Raw genomic sequence first — 14,036 nt, 5'->3', positions numbered from 1 at the left:
TTTTTAATATTGTTCATTACAGTACTAAGGGAAATAGCAGAGGGCTCTATGAAGAAAACTTAAATTTAATTTTATAAACAGGATGTTCTTATAATGGGTAATGTGAAATGTTAGCATGCTGACATTTATTCTGGCAGACTGCAGAAATAAATCCATGTATCTTGTCTACTGATCTGAAAGCTCAGAGTGATAGTTTTTGTTGTTTCACTTATTCTTCTACAGGACAAAGATATTAATGGCAATTTAACTAGCTTTGTGGTGGCATGTAGCATTGGAAATATTACCATCCACGATCTCCAAGAAGCTGTGAAGATTACAATTAAACATACAACTAAGCATACCACAAAGCAGGTAAGAGTTCTGGATGTTTTTGTTTGGTTTGGCTTGAAAAGATCATGTCTTTGGTAAAATGAAATAAGAATATAAATAAAATTGTAAAACACAAGAAGAAAGAAAATTGTACAACATTGGATTGTAGAAAATAAAATATGCCAGAGCTAAAGATTTTGGATTAACCCAGATATTTAGATTCAAATACATGTTTAAGCATAAATTCAGTCTAGAACTAAATGTTAGCTAGGAACCATGCACCATTTCTTTCCTGCATGTGTCCCCCACATCTACATTTATATTTTCTCAGTAAACATTGGGTTGGAATTGTCTGTCAATATCACATTTAGTTTCTCTACCCTTACTAGGTGACTGTAAGTAGCTATCAGCCCCAGTTCACCAGTTGTTTGGTGATTGGAAAATTTATATGCCTCAGTCATATTGCCCATGGAGCCCTTAGGTTCCCCTGTAGCAACCTCCTGGTGGTCACCAGCCCAAAGAGCATTCAGCTGGCCTCTACTAGAGGAAGGGGTTTTTCAGCCCTGGCTCTTACTTGATAGAATTTGCTGCCAGTGGACATTTGGTCTGGAGCAGTGTTTCCCAACCTTTTCGAGGTCAGGGTACCCTTGACCTCACTCTTCATATCTCACGGTACCCCTGCCGCCACCCTCCACCTTCCCCTCCCATTGCCCCTGCTTGCCACACCCCCCACCTTGGGTGAAGGGAAGCACTGGGGGTGGTGGTGGCTGCTGACATTGTGGCAGGCCCTGCCCCATGGGCCAGCTCCATGTCCTTGCTGGCGCCGGTGGGAGACACCACAAAAATGAGGGGGAGCAGTAGTGTTGCCGCGGTACCCCTGGGACATGCTTACGGTACCCCAGGGTACCACGGTACCCTGGTTGAGAATGGCTGGCCTGGAGGATATCAATCATTTCCACAGGGTCTGTAAAACCAAAATGTTCCATCATGCTAGTGGCTCAGGCAGCCATGGATTTATTGTATCATATTGGTCCTGGAGTCTTGTATCCACCCTCCTCTCTGCCCTGACAGAAAAAAAAATCATATAATGGGCCAGGATTGGAGATTTATAATATGGGCTATTGAGAGTTTTCAATATCGCCATCTGTGAATGCTTTTAATGTTGTAATGTTTTAGTGCTTAAATTATTTAATTGGAAAATTGGAAAAAAAAAATTATGATTGTGATTTGAAATATATGTTAGCCACCCTGAACCTAGTCGGGTATTAAATCCAATAAAATAAATAAAATAAAAAATAATGTTTCAATGCATGGAGAGGCAATGTTTTTCAATTTTTTTATTTATGAAAATATTTAGGAGAAATCTCAACCTTTATGTGTCTTTTGGGATATGAATAAAAATGGTAAGTTCTCTTTTTAGTTTTTTTTATAGGAGGAATTGTGTAATTATTAATTATGATTTTTTATTTATTTTGAACCTACTAAAACTATGTTCCATATGCAGATTCAAGGGTTAGGTGGCTGCCACAACCAGTATTTGACTCATTTTCTTCTTTCAGCTCAGAAATTTATGAAAATCACTAAATGAAACTTTAGGTTTTCTGTTGAAAAACAAACCAGGAAATCAAAACAAGTTACAGATATACAGTTATACCATTTTGTTTAGATTTCTTTTAAAGGAGAAATTACCTGGAAGTATGAGCCAAACAAATCTCATATGTCTTTGCATTGGGCTAAATTTGCTTCCTTTTGAGGAAATCGTGCTGATGTTGGTTATTTCATGCAGTTGTCTATTTTATATTTATTTATATTTATTTAACTCTGTTCATTTTTGTTCTGATAAGAATTTATGAGATTTCAGGACTTTTAAGATTTTAAATAATACGTTGCTTCTCGTACAGTGTTGTTATATCAATTGCAACTGCAATACATTTTTGCATTTCTTGTTTTTTCCTAGATGGCCAAGGTGGATGGAATTCTACAGGGTGCTCGCCCCTAGCAGAGTCAAATGAAAATGAGACAACTTGCCTATGCAATCATCTCACACATTTTGGTGTACTGATGGTAACTGGAAATCTCATTGTGTTTTGTACCTAAGATGCAAGAAAATTGGGGAGAATATCATCCTGAAACAATTGTGTAGTTTTCTAAACAGGAACTGAGATGTTTCCCAAAATAATATGGAATTCCATTGGTATTTTTCATGGAACATTTTTAGCAAGTTTGTTTAGAGTATATCACTATAAACATTGACCCTTATTCAGGGATGCCTTACTAAATATTAATTGCTAATTGCCCCACACTGCTCTCCAAATAATGAAAGCAGACTTGATTTCCTGTCTGCACTGGAAGACATGTGGAAACTGGGATCCCTATCCTCAAACTTCAGCGGCATCCTTATCCACACTGATATCCTATTTTCATTTATCCTGTTTCAGTCACTGTGTGCCCATCTTCTAATGCAAGCTGCATTGAGAATATAATTTCTGTCATGGATCCCCATAATTGTCAGTCAGTGATTTTTGATTATAGCTGTCTCTTGTTCTATTAGGGTTTTTCGTGCCCGTGGAATCACTTTAGCTAATATTAAAAACCAGAAAATATATATTAAATAAAACCTTCTTAAATAAATATTTTAGAAGCCCCCTTCTCAATAAATGTGTTATTCTGTTTTCTGTTTGATATTAGCATTTGTGATTTCCACTGATTTCTTCCATCTAGGAATAAAATTAAACAGGTACATGAGATTTGATTTAACTGGTTTAAATAGATTTTTAAATGCCGAAGTTTTTGAAATATCAAGCAAAGAAAAGTGTGAAAATGGGATTGTTCCCTTTCATATAATTTATATAATATTAAAGCCAAAAGGTTTAATGTTTGATATTTGCAGCGTAGTACATTAGCTTTTTGCATGTCTTGCTTATATTTAAATATGAAGAATATCACAATCATTTATATCCCTTTTTCAGACATGTACTGTTCTACATTCACATGCCTGTGGGAAAGAAGACATTCTTTAAAATAAATTCAGTGTTCCCTTTCTTCTGCTCATAATGCTTTTGTGGAATTCGGAAGTGTAGGAAAAGTATTTGGAATGTTGGCATTGTTCCTGTTTGAGAATTATTACATTTTCTGACATTCCAAAATGCCTATTGGACATGTAAAGATTGTAACTCCAGTCTACCAAGTGATTTACGTTCAGAAACGAGTGTACTTTCACAACGTAAATCTGTGCTTGTTAGGAAATTCACATCGGTATCTGAGGTGTATCAAGTGTTTACCCCAAATAAAATCTATTCACTAGTTTAGGAGCTGAGAGTTTCAGTACTGGTATTCCTGAGTTTTTCTTCATCCAGCAATTACTGCCAGACATCTGTTCAATGAGGAAAATATATACTCATCAGTTAAAGTTACTACAAATAGTTATATATGAGGATCTTGATTTAGTATTGTTAATCAGTCTAAGAGCTGGAATGACATCACAAATAATGCAAGGCTTTGCCTAATTAACAACTCAGTAAGGCTTGTCATGCTGATGTCACTGATTTCAGTGCAACATTTACATTAGTAGTTAATAACCTGTGCTCTTGTGCAACAGACCTTACAGAACTACAGTCCACAGTTAAACCAAAAGCAACCATCTGTCACTTCCATACATGAAAGAGATCAACCAATGAAGAACAATTCTAAAGAAGTTCTGTGATACCCCATCTACTCAAATAAGGGAAGAATAAAAGGCAACACTAGTGTATGAAGAACTGTAATGTGTCTAGAAGGAACTCTATGGTTTGAATATTGTGGGAGAGTCACAAAATTCCCTTCTACAAACAGGGAATGATCCATAGGCAGTCCAAGTGTACCATGCTCATCTACAGCCTATTCATGAGAGGAAACCCCCAGGAAAAACCCATGGCCCCTCCCAGACTTGATTCAATCTCACAGGAGGGTATGGGTGGCAGTAGGATCATTTTATAAGGAAAATGGGAATAGATAAACTGAGACAAGCAACACAAGAACACACAACAGGACATTCATGGATAATTCATTGGGACATAATCTGGGAAAGGTTTTGTTACAAATAGAAGTCAGGAATGAAAGTCACACCAAAAAGAAAAGTGAGGATATAGCAAACATATATTTTTTACCCAGCAACAATCCACAACAAAAGAGGAGGAAACAAGACTATACACATACCTCATGCACAGAATTCTTCCAACCATACAATGAAGTGATCACACAGGAAACATATACATGATAGATCCTCCAGGTCCTCCTGACAAAATACACATGAAAGAAAAATCATAGGTGGTTTCTGCACAGGCTGAAAGTAACAGCTTCAGCCTGGTAAAACACCATTTTGGTGGGGACCCTTTGCACAAATCGATGCAGCAGCGCTCTGTGCCTGCCAAAACGGTGTTTTCAAAACTTGCTTGGGGAGCGAGTTTTCCTGCAAACGCCGGCTTCCATCCACTGCCATGCGAACGGCAGCAGGTGGAAGCTGGCGTATTCCCCTCCCCGTCCCCAAACACCTCCTTACCTTCTGCTGGCAGCCATCACTCTGCTGTTGCTCCGAGGAGGCCTGGAGATACGCCCGCTGGCCTCCCTAGCTGCAGCCGTCGCTCTGGCCATGTGGGCATGTCCCCTGGCCTCCTCAGAGTGACAGCAGAGTGACAGCTGCCAGCAGGAGGTAAGGAGGCATTTGGGGCCGGGGAGGGGAATACGCAACTATGCGGAGCCTGCTCCAACAGCTGTGCATCCCATGGGGCCGTTTGTGCAAACAGCCCCAGAGCCTGTATCAGCATGATCAATGCCGAAGCAGGCTCTCTCCCTTGGCTGTGCGGAAACAGCCATAGAGAAGCACATTATACAGACTGATTGCAGCCCAGTGCAAGCCTTGCATGTGTTGGAGTTACCAGAAAATCCTGGGACAAGTTCCAAGACCAGCCACTTATGAAAATTTCCACTGGGGATGGGCTACTCATGTATTCATGGGCTGTCCCAAAGTCCTGGATTTTTTTTGTTTGGGTTTTTTTTGCATGGTTCCTTCCCATCACTTTGTTGTATTTAAGAAGTTCATATTGCCATTTCCTGTTAATAACCAGTATTAATCAAGGGGATTGTCAACTCAAACCCTGCTCTTTCCACATATAGAGCGCAAATGTGCAGACACTGAAAGACCTCTAACTCATCTCCTAGTGCAGGGGTCTGCAACCTGTGGCTCTCCAGATGTTCATGAACTACAATTCCCATCAGCCAATTGGCCATGCTGGCAGGGGCTGATGGGAATTGTAGTTCATGAATATCTGGAGAGCCGCAGGTTGCAGACCCCTATCCTAGTGTAACTCCTATTCTGAATATAGCTGAAGTTAGTAGGAAGCAAGAGTAGGCTTAGATCTCTACCTGCCAAACCTCAATGGAACAGAGGTGTAACTACATGAAGAATGGTGTTGATCATTAGAGTTGTCATAAGGACCACATGTAGATGCAGTACTCACTCTACCACAGCCTGTATGACTAACTGGAGAAAATAACTGTATTTTCATAGAGAAACTATATTATGGTTTGATTGTGAGAACAGATGTCATTTTAACGTAAGTGATATATGAGAATAAGGGGCACAAAGTTAGATTCAAAAATCTGTGGAAACTGAACAGAAGGCTGTGGAAAGTGTTGTCTTTGGCAGTTTCATCTTGGACTGAAACACTGGATTCCAGAATCTGCTGCTGTGTAAAATGGAAAGATCACCTAGGGACCTTTAATAGGTTTGAAACAGAATGGTCTTGGCTATCCCCCATCCCCCATCATTGTAAAATAGGTCTGTTTTATGAAACTTACTCTAGAATCTGAAAATCCAGTTTTGCTTCCACCATTGGGGACATGATAAAACCCAAGTACCTCCCCTAGCCAGTCTCTTGAAAAAACCCTCCCTCTTCCCCACATTCACCCCAACTGCAGTTTATGTAAGATTGGCTATAGTTCCTGTTTCCAATATACCTTAAGGTCTAAAATAGATATTATACCTTGTAGCTGCCTTGGCTATTGAAAGGTAGCATGAATGACAGGGAGAGAATTTCATATTGGACAGAAAAATTGGCAATATAAAAAGCAGTTTGACTAGATAATTTACAGCACAGAAATTTGGAGCAGAAAAATGGTCTTGAGATCATTCACACTTTGATCCTCATACTTTGTAGGCTGCTTTGCATAACATTTTTCCAATACTGAGGTCATTTCTAAATGTAGGAAAGCAATGTACACATTTGCTTCCTAATCTGAATATATATGACAAACTCACACTGAATTTCATAATTTAAAAAAAATTGTGATATTTATATTTTCATTTTCTCAGTGGGTCTGAAGGCAGAGTGAGTCGATACAATCAACAGGATTGACATTTGGTAAACAATGAAACAGGATTTGGCTTGTAGAATCAACCAGAAGTCCAAAAAACTGAAGCAAGGCATAAGTCTTGAACATGATACATTAAATTATACAAAATTTACAGAAAAATATCCTAGTTTCAGTAAGCCACAAAGTAGTATAGACCGCAGTTCCTAATAATTTTCCAAGTAGCTTTGTGAATTATTTTGTACAGTTCTACCATAACTATAATGATTGCCTTGTAGGAAAATGTCATGAGTGACGCTTTCTGTTTAAAAGCCTGTTGCTGCTGCTCATAATAAAAGAAATCCTGGCCCCCTGAACATAAAAACGGGAAAATCGAAGAGAAATGATTTCCTACCAAAAGTCCTTGAGTGGTGACATATAATAAACAATAGAGATTCATACATAAATGTTGTTTCCAGATGTTATATCGCTTGCCCTCTGACTTTTTTCAGGAGCTATAGGAAGGAAGCCAGAGGTGTGACCACACTGGGCTCAATATGTCAAGTACTGTAGCTCTAGCCAAAAATTCTCTTGAATTTTCACCTGTGTTGTTGCAAGATAAAAATGGTAACATAAAAATGCATATCCAACAGTTTATTTATTTTGTGATTTTATGTATAGGACCTGCCTGGAACTGTTGCACAAATAGATGCTGAAAATACCAAAGTCCTCACTTTTATAACATACATTGGTTGTGGAATATCTGCTATATTTTCCGCTGCAACTCTTCTGACCTACATTGCTTTTGAGTAAGTACTTGTTCTCTCAGAACAGAAAGAAAAATTCCCTCTATCCGTATGCTTCTAGGTCAGCATGTCAGGCACTGTTGTAAAGTTCTGAGTATAGTCAACAAGTACCAGGATTCAGTAATCATTTTATGTATCATGAATTTAAAAGGTGAACAGCCTTTCCTTATGATTTACTGTACTAGCCACTAGTTGTTAAAAAGAAAACCACTAATGCAGAGAATAATATGAACGCCTTTTTGATTCATTCTGTGGCATACCCCAGTTGCAACTATGTTCTTCTAACACTACAAAAAAATCAATTACATCAGATATTTAGAATCAGGAAGCCAGAATATTCTGCAACTAAGTGCATCGTGTTAAAAATTTAACACACACGTTGCATGAAAACACAGGTTCTTATAATACTGTGAGCTACTTCAGGCATTCAGATATTTGTTCTGAGAGTAATATGAATCTCTTTATTTTAGTATATTTGAATAGAAAAGATTAAACCCAAAAAAGAAAACAGTATATTTGTAATCAAATCAGTTTTAATTATAAACCATGTATTATTGTTGGTTTAGATTTTATAAACAGCATGTTACATCTAGAGAAGTCTACTTGGGCCATATAAAGAACTACAGTTTGCACAAATAGTACCCGGCACTACTATTTTGTGGACAGTTTTGGTGTTGGAATTCTATTGCGGATTAATCGCATCCCAGGCTTCAGCCTGGCGACACCATTGCAGCGGGGGAGGAAGGAGTGCAATGCCTTCTCCCTGCCAGCCAGCTGAGGCAGTCATGTGGCATGGATCTGCCATGTGACGAGGGCCTGGCAGCCTATAAAGGGCTGTGCCGGGAGTGATTAGCCTCTTTCGAGGTAGGCTTCAGAGAAGGCCCTCCCTTCCCTCCCTAGTTGTATGGTTATTGGGTTTTACTGTTTTGCTTTGTCGCAGTTCACTGGGCAGTTTGGGGCATACGAGCACATCCTATTTGGGAAGGCAGTAGCTTGCATGCCGGACCTTCCCACATCGGGGCCTCCATATGAGGTCTGAAGTGGTGAAAGAGCTCGTGAGGGCAAGCCTTGGGGCCGCGCCGAGAACTCGCTGCCCGGCAGGAAGGGGTGTTACAAATGTGGGAAAGTGAAAATCAGGAAGATCCACTTCCATGGGTACCTTACTCTTCCCTGTGTAGGATCCAATACTACATATGTCATGAACACTATCCATAGTTGTAGAGTGGTTTTTTTTTTACATTTTTCAGTATTCCTGGTGAAAGATCTGAAAGGACTTGAGTGTTTGCTTGGTTAGTTGAAATTTAATATTCGAAATTTCTAGCTCCATTGTAAAGTTAGGTGTTTAAGTATGTTGATGTCACTGAAAATCAGTGCACTTAACTCTGTGTTGGATTCTACAATTCTGAAATCCAAAACCCAAAACACATACTCGTTATAAATAACATAGGTGTAACGTAGCTAACTTTCCATTTCTCACCAGAAAATTGCGAAGAGATTATCCCTCCAAAATCTTAATGAACCTGAGCACAGCTTTACTGTGTCTAAACCTGGTCTTTCTCCTCGACGGTTGGATAGCATCCTTTGACATAGAAGGTCTCTGCATTGCTGTTGCTGCTCTCTTACATTATTTTCTTCTGGCAACGTTCACGTGGATGGGGTTGGAAGCTGTTCACATGTATATAGCTTTAGTGAAAGTGTTCAATACCTACATTCGTCGATATATTCTGAAATTTTGTGTCATTGGCTGGGGTAAGTAATACTTTTGCAACTTTTAAAATTAGTATTCTGGCTTTGTTACATTTCACTAATACCATCAACTCCCTCTATTATCAAAGTTATAGGCTCTTGAGAAATTAAAGTAAATTTCATGGAGAAAGCCCTCCCACATACACCTGCCCTCATATCTCAGTGAGGGGAAGTACCTCCAGGAGTGCCTCTCCTGTGACTTCACTGCCCAGGCAGGCACAGGTGCTTCTTCAGGTGGGCAGAGCCCAAGCCATTTAGGGCTTTGTACATCAGTGTGTACCTTGAATTGGGCCCAAGAGCAAATTGGAGGCCAGTGCAATTATTTAAGGACTAGCATGATGTGCGTCTGGTCAGATATACTGGCTAACAGCCTACCTGCCACCTGCTGCACCAACTCCTGTTTCTGGACCATCTTCAAGAGCATCCCCATGTAGAACACATTGCATTAGTTCAAAGGAAAGGCTGCCAGAGCATGTAACACTGTGGCCAGGTCCCCTTTGTCCAAAAATGGATGGAGCTGGTGGATGAGATGGAGCTGCTGAAAGGCCGTCATGACCACTGATGTCACCTGAACCTCAAAGGACAGCAATGAATCTGGGAGCACCCCCAGATTTCACACCCATCCCGAACCAGGTGCCTTGTGATCTTTTGAACTCTGGAGCCCACAACACCTCCATCTTATTTGGATTCAGCCTGAGTTTGTTGGTCTTCCATAACTGTTTCCAGGCAGTTGGCCTATCCATAACTGTTTCCAGGCAGCAGTCCAGCACATGGAGCACCTCTCCTGACTCTGATGAAATAAAGAGATAGAGCTGGGTGTTATCCACCTATTGATAACATTTGACTCCAGATCCCCTGATGGTCTCCCCAAGTGGATTCATGTAGATATTACATAGTGTAGGGGACAGGATCAAGCCCCAAGGAACCCCACAAGGGTGTTCCCAGGACTACTAGCATGAGTCCCCCAACTTTTATCTTCTGACACTGACCCCAAAGGTAGGAGAAGAACCACTGTAACATAGTGGCCCCCCAACCCCATTACCCAAAGTTGGTTCAGCAAAATATGGTATCAAAAACCTCTTAAGAGATCAAGGAGCACCAACTAGGTAATATTCCCCCTAGCTCTCTTCTGATAACATCAGGGTGACCAAGACTGTTTCCGTACCATAACCATGCCTGTAACCAGATTGACATGGGTCCAGAACATCAGTTTCTTCCAAGTAATCCTGCAATTGAACTGCCACCACCATCTCCAGGACCTTGCCCAAAATGAAATGATAGCCACTGGGCAGTAATTACCCAGCACTATAGGGTCTGAAGAATGCCCCTGCCTCTTTCAGAAGTGCTGGCACTACCCCTTCCATCAAAGAGGTGTTTTTATGCTTTATTATATTTCAGGCTTGCCAGCGGTGGTCATTGTTGTTGTTCTTGCGAGCACAAACACAAAGGCAAATCATATTTACGGCAAAGATGTTTTTGGCAGAAATCCTATGAAGTCGAGTGGAGATGATTTGTGAGTATTTTGTAACCAGTGTATGGAGGGGGAAAGCTGAAATTTCACTAATCGACTATTGGACAGAAAGCACTGAAACCAACTCTGAACCCTGATGTGGGTTTTTATAAAAATGCTGTATGCACACAGGTCAACTGTTGAGTCAGGAGATTGACCTTGAGCCAAGATCCCCTATTTTAAGGATTCTTAAGAACAGTGCTCGGTGTTATAATGGTTTTTCTACTGCAGAAAGGATTGATTTATAATAATTGTGCGTGTTTTAACACCTGTTAATTGTGTCTAAGAAACAAGTTGGCTCGGGCTTTCCAGCTGTGTGTACATGGCCATCCAAAAACATGTAAACATGCATTTAACACTTTATGCACTTCAGTTTTTAAAAGCTGAATGTTCCAATTTCATTTGCAGCGTATGGTAGTTCCTTTTTGAAAGTAAAGTCAAATCAATAAAGTTTAATATTGAAACAGTTTCAGATAAAAGTCACAACTCACTAATTAAAGATACAAATCTGCTACTCGATGCAGATGTCTGGGCCTTGCACACATCTGAAAGCTAAACAGATAAATCCATTTCACAGTCACTTTATTTGCTAAGGTATGTAATTTTCAGGTTCCTGACAAGAGAGTTATGTACCACTTTATTGTTCATATGATATTTTCATACCAGTTATCTATAGTTATAACTTTTCATATTAATAGATAAATGTTGAATGTATTATGTTATTTCAAATGGATATGTGATACTAGAATGGGAAGTGGCTGTGCAGGTACCAATCTTTAAAACAGGAGTGTCAGTCACCTAAATACTGGCGCTTTCTGCACGAATCCAGGAAAACATTTTTAAAATGTTTTCAGTCCCCCCTTTACCATGATGTGTATGTCTGCACGCACCACCTCAAATGGATTTCTGGCTGCCATTTTGTGATTTTTCCATTTTGATTAGTTTGTCATGGAATCACTGGAATCACTTCAGAGTGCTGCGATTCTCTGAGCCTTCTACACTCCATCCTCCAAAGATTAGCCCCCAAAACTGAAGAAACTCTGCTCAAATGCTCCAAAAATAGTTGAGGAGGAACGGAGAGTGAGCAGAGCAAATAGCACCAAGGAGAAAGTCCAGAGACTGCAGAGAGATTGTGGGAAACCATTTTGAAAATCTTTCAGCCAAAGAATAATTTTCTAAGGGCATTCATTTAAGAAGTTTTGAGGCTGCAAACAAAACATTTTGGGAACCAAAGGGGGTAAAAACAATGCAAAATATTTTATTTCCTGCGTCAAACATTTTAAAAGATTTGTGCGGAAAGGGCAACTGTGTTGCTTTAATAATTATAGAATTTCTAGAAGCGCTTTTTCTTTGTCAGTGTAATGAGGTGGTTTGACTAACCATTCTGGAATAACTGTCTGAAGATTAAGTACTGTTTCTCATGATCTTTTAAAAGAGGAGATTTAAGCTACAGCGGTCCCCTGTTACAGGTTAGTACCAGGGTGAAGGGAAGTGGGATTACCTTGTATAAGGGAAAATACAGTCACCTTATTGCTGCAAATGGCTCCAAGGTGGTGCTTGAGGTTACACATGGATAAAAAGCTTATTCTATTGCTCTGGCTCCCAACCATGAGGAAGCCATGACCATATTATAACAATAATGTCTGAATCTGTCTTTGGTGACAAATATAAAATGGGCAGTCAGTTTAGTTGCCCAGAAATAATGGACTCTTTCTGAACATGGTTGAAAGAGAGAAGTAGTTGTTCTAGTTTGACCACAAAAAAGTGAGTAGACTGTTAGCTGCCGAGTAATATTGTGTTAATGGTTTTTAGGAACTGGTTTTAAGAATTATTGTATAAATGCTTTTTTAAACATCTTCATATGACAAGAGCAAACCATATAATACTGGAATACTCTTCCTCCAGCTGTCCGGGCCCTGCGGGACCTACAAGAGTTCCGCAGGGCCTGTAAGACTGAGTTATTCCGCCGGGCTTTTGGGGAGGCCGGCTGCTGATAGGTGCCCATTAACATTAACAACTAAGATCCGCTGTCCCCCTCTTAGGGGAGTTGGGGAGCTAATAGCTGAACGCCATCTGTTTTAATTGTTTCTGAATTAGGAGCGCTGTTTTTAACTGATGAATTTTTAGTATTTTATTTTGTTTCACTTGTTGTATTATAATGTGTACCGACAGAGCCCTCTGGGGGAAGTGGTATAAAAGATAAGCAATAATAAAATAATAATAATAATAAATAAATAAATAAATATTTTCTGCTTTCTTTACAGCTGCTGGATTATAAATAGTATTGTATTTTATGTGACCTGTGTTGGCTACTTTGGAATCATGTTTCTCATGAACATTGCCATGTTTGTTGTGGTGATGATGCAAATCTGTGGAAGAAATGGAAAACGGAGCAACCGAACTATACAGGAAGACATCCTGAGGAATCTTCGTAGTGTTGTTAGCTTGACTTTCCTGCTAGGCATGACATGGGGATTTGCCTTTTTTGCCTGGGGCCCACTAAACCTCCCTTTTGTGTACCTCTTCTGTATTTTCAACTCGTTGCAAGGTAAGCTGAGTTCCCTGTGAATGAACAAAAACAAATTTTCATTTTTTAAATGTGTGAAGTGTTTTCTCAATTGTATTGGAGAAAAAATATACACAGTGAGTTCTGAAGGGTACAGAATAGTAAATATCTAACATTTCTAGGTAAAGCTAAACATTTATTAGATAAGAACTGTGACCATTCTCAATGGCAGTTCAGTTTTATCACTGTTCACTTCTATTGTGAATGCTTCTTTTTTTTGCATACGTTTGAGTTTTGTATAGAAGTATAACAAACTGAAAAATTTGGAAAAATGCAGTAAAGGCATAATACTATAGACAAGAAAAATACAATAAGAAATGCCTAAAGTTTTCCCAAGACATTAAATCTACAATGCTATTCCCTTTTTTAAAAAAATGTCATCTTGAATTATTCTGTTTGTATTTTTTTAGCTTTTAGCCTAGCTTAGTATGGAAGCTTATGTCACAAGACAGTGGGAAGTACAAAGGTTATTTAATTATGTGCATTCCTTTTTCTTTAGTAGTTAGTTTTCTTCCTCAGTTGTGAACTTTCTCAGAGTGCTCAGAAACTTCAGATATGAAGTTCTTTATGGTTATAATTCTTACTGCTTCCATTGGTTATGCATTACAAATTGTAATTAGATGAACCTGAAACTATACATGTGAAGTGCTGTTAAGTTGCTTCTGACTTATGGTGATTCTATGAATTAACGACCTCCAAAACATCCTATCGTTAATGGTCTTTCTGAGGTGTTGCAAACTGAGGACTGTGGCTTCCTTGATTGAGTAAATCT

The 14,036-nt window shown here is 39.3% G+C and overlaps 1 protein-coding gene across 2 annotated transcripts in view; it reads left to right on the top strand.

Moving 5' to 3' along the window:
* ADGRG6 (adhesion G protein-coupled receptor G6) overlaps nt 1-14,036 on the top strand; it is a 131,265-nt gene that overhangs the window by 98,492 nt on the left and 18,737 nt on the right. For both annotated transcript variants that reach the window (XM_048489559.1, XM_048489551.1), the window contains 7 exons: nt 223-351; nt 1,667-1,712; nt 2,267-2,373; nt 7,318-7,445; nt 8,923-9,191; nt 10,587-10,701; nt 12,963-13,246. In XM_048489559.1, the coding sequence (XP_048345516.1) occupies nt 223-351; nt 1,667-1,712; nt 2,267-2,373; nt 7,318-7,445; nt 8,923-9,191; nt 10,587-10,701; nt 12,963-13,246 (1,078 nt within the window). The remainder of the gene's footprint in view (nt 1-222; nt 352-1,666; nt 1,713-2,266; nt 2,374-7,317; nt 7,446-8,922; nt 9,192-10,586; nt 10,702-12,962; nt 13,247-14,036) is intronic.

The sequence above is a fragment of the Sphaerodactylus townsendi genome, linkage group LG01 (assembly GCF_021028975.2).
Source record: "Sphaerodactylus townsendi isolate TG3544 linkage group LG01, MPM_Stown_v2.3, whole genome shotgun sequence".
NCBI lineage: Eukaryota > Metazoa > Chordata > Lepidosauria > Squamata > Sphaerodactylidae > Sphaerodactylus > Sphaerodactylus townsendi.
Note: the sequence above shows the minus strand (reverse complement) of the source record. Positions and strands in the feature narration are given on the sequence as shown.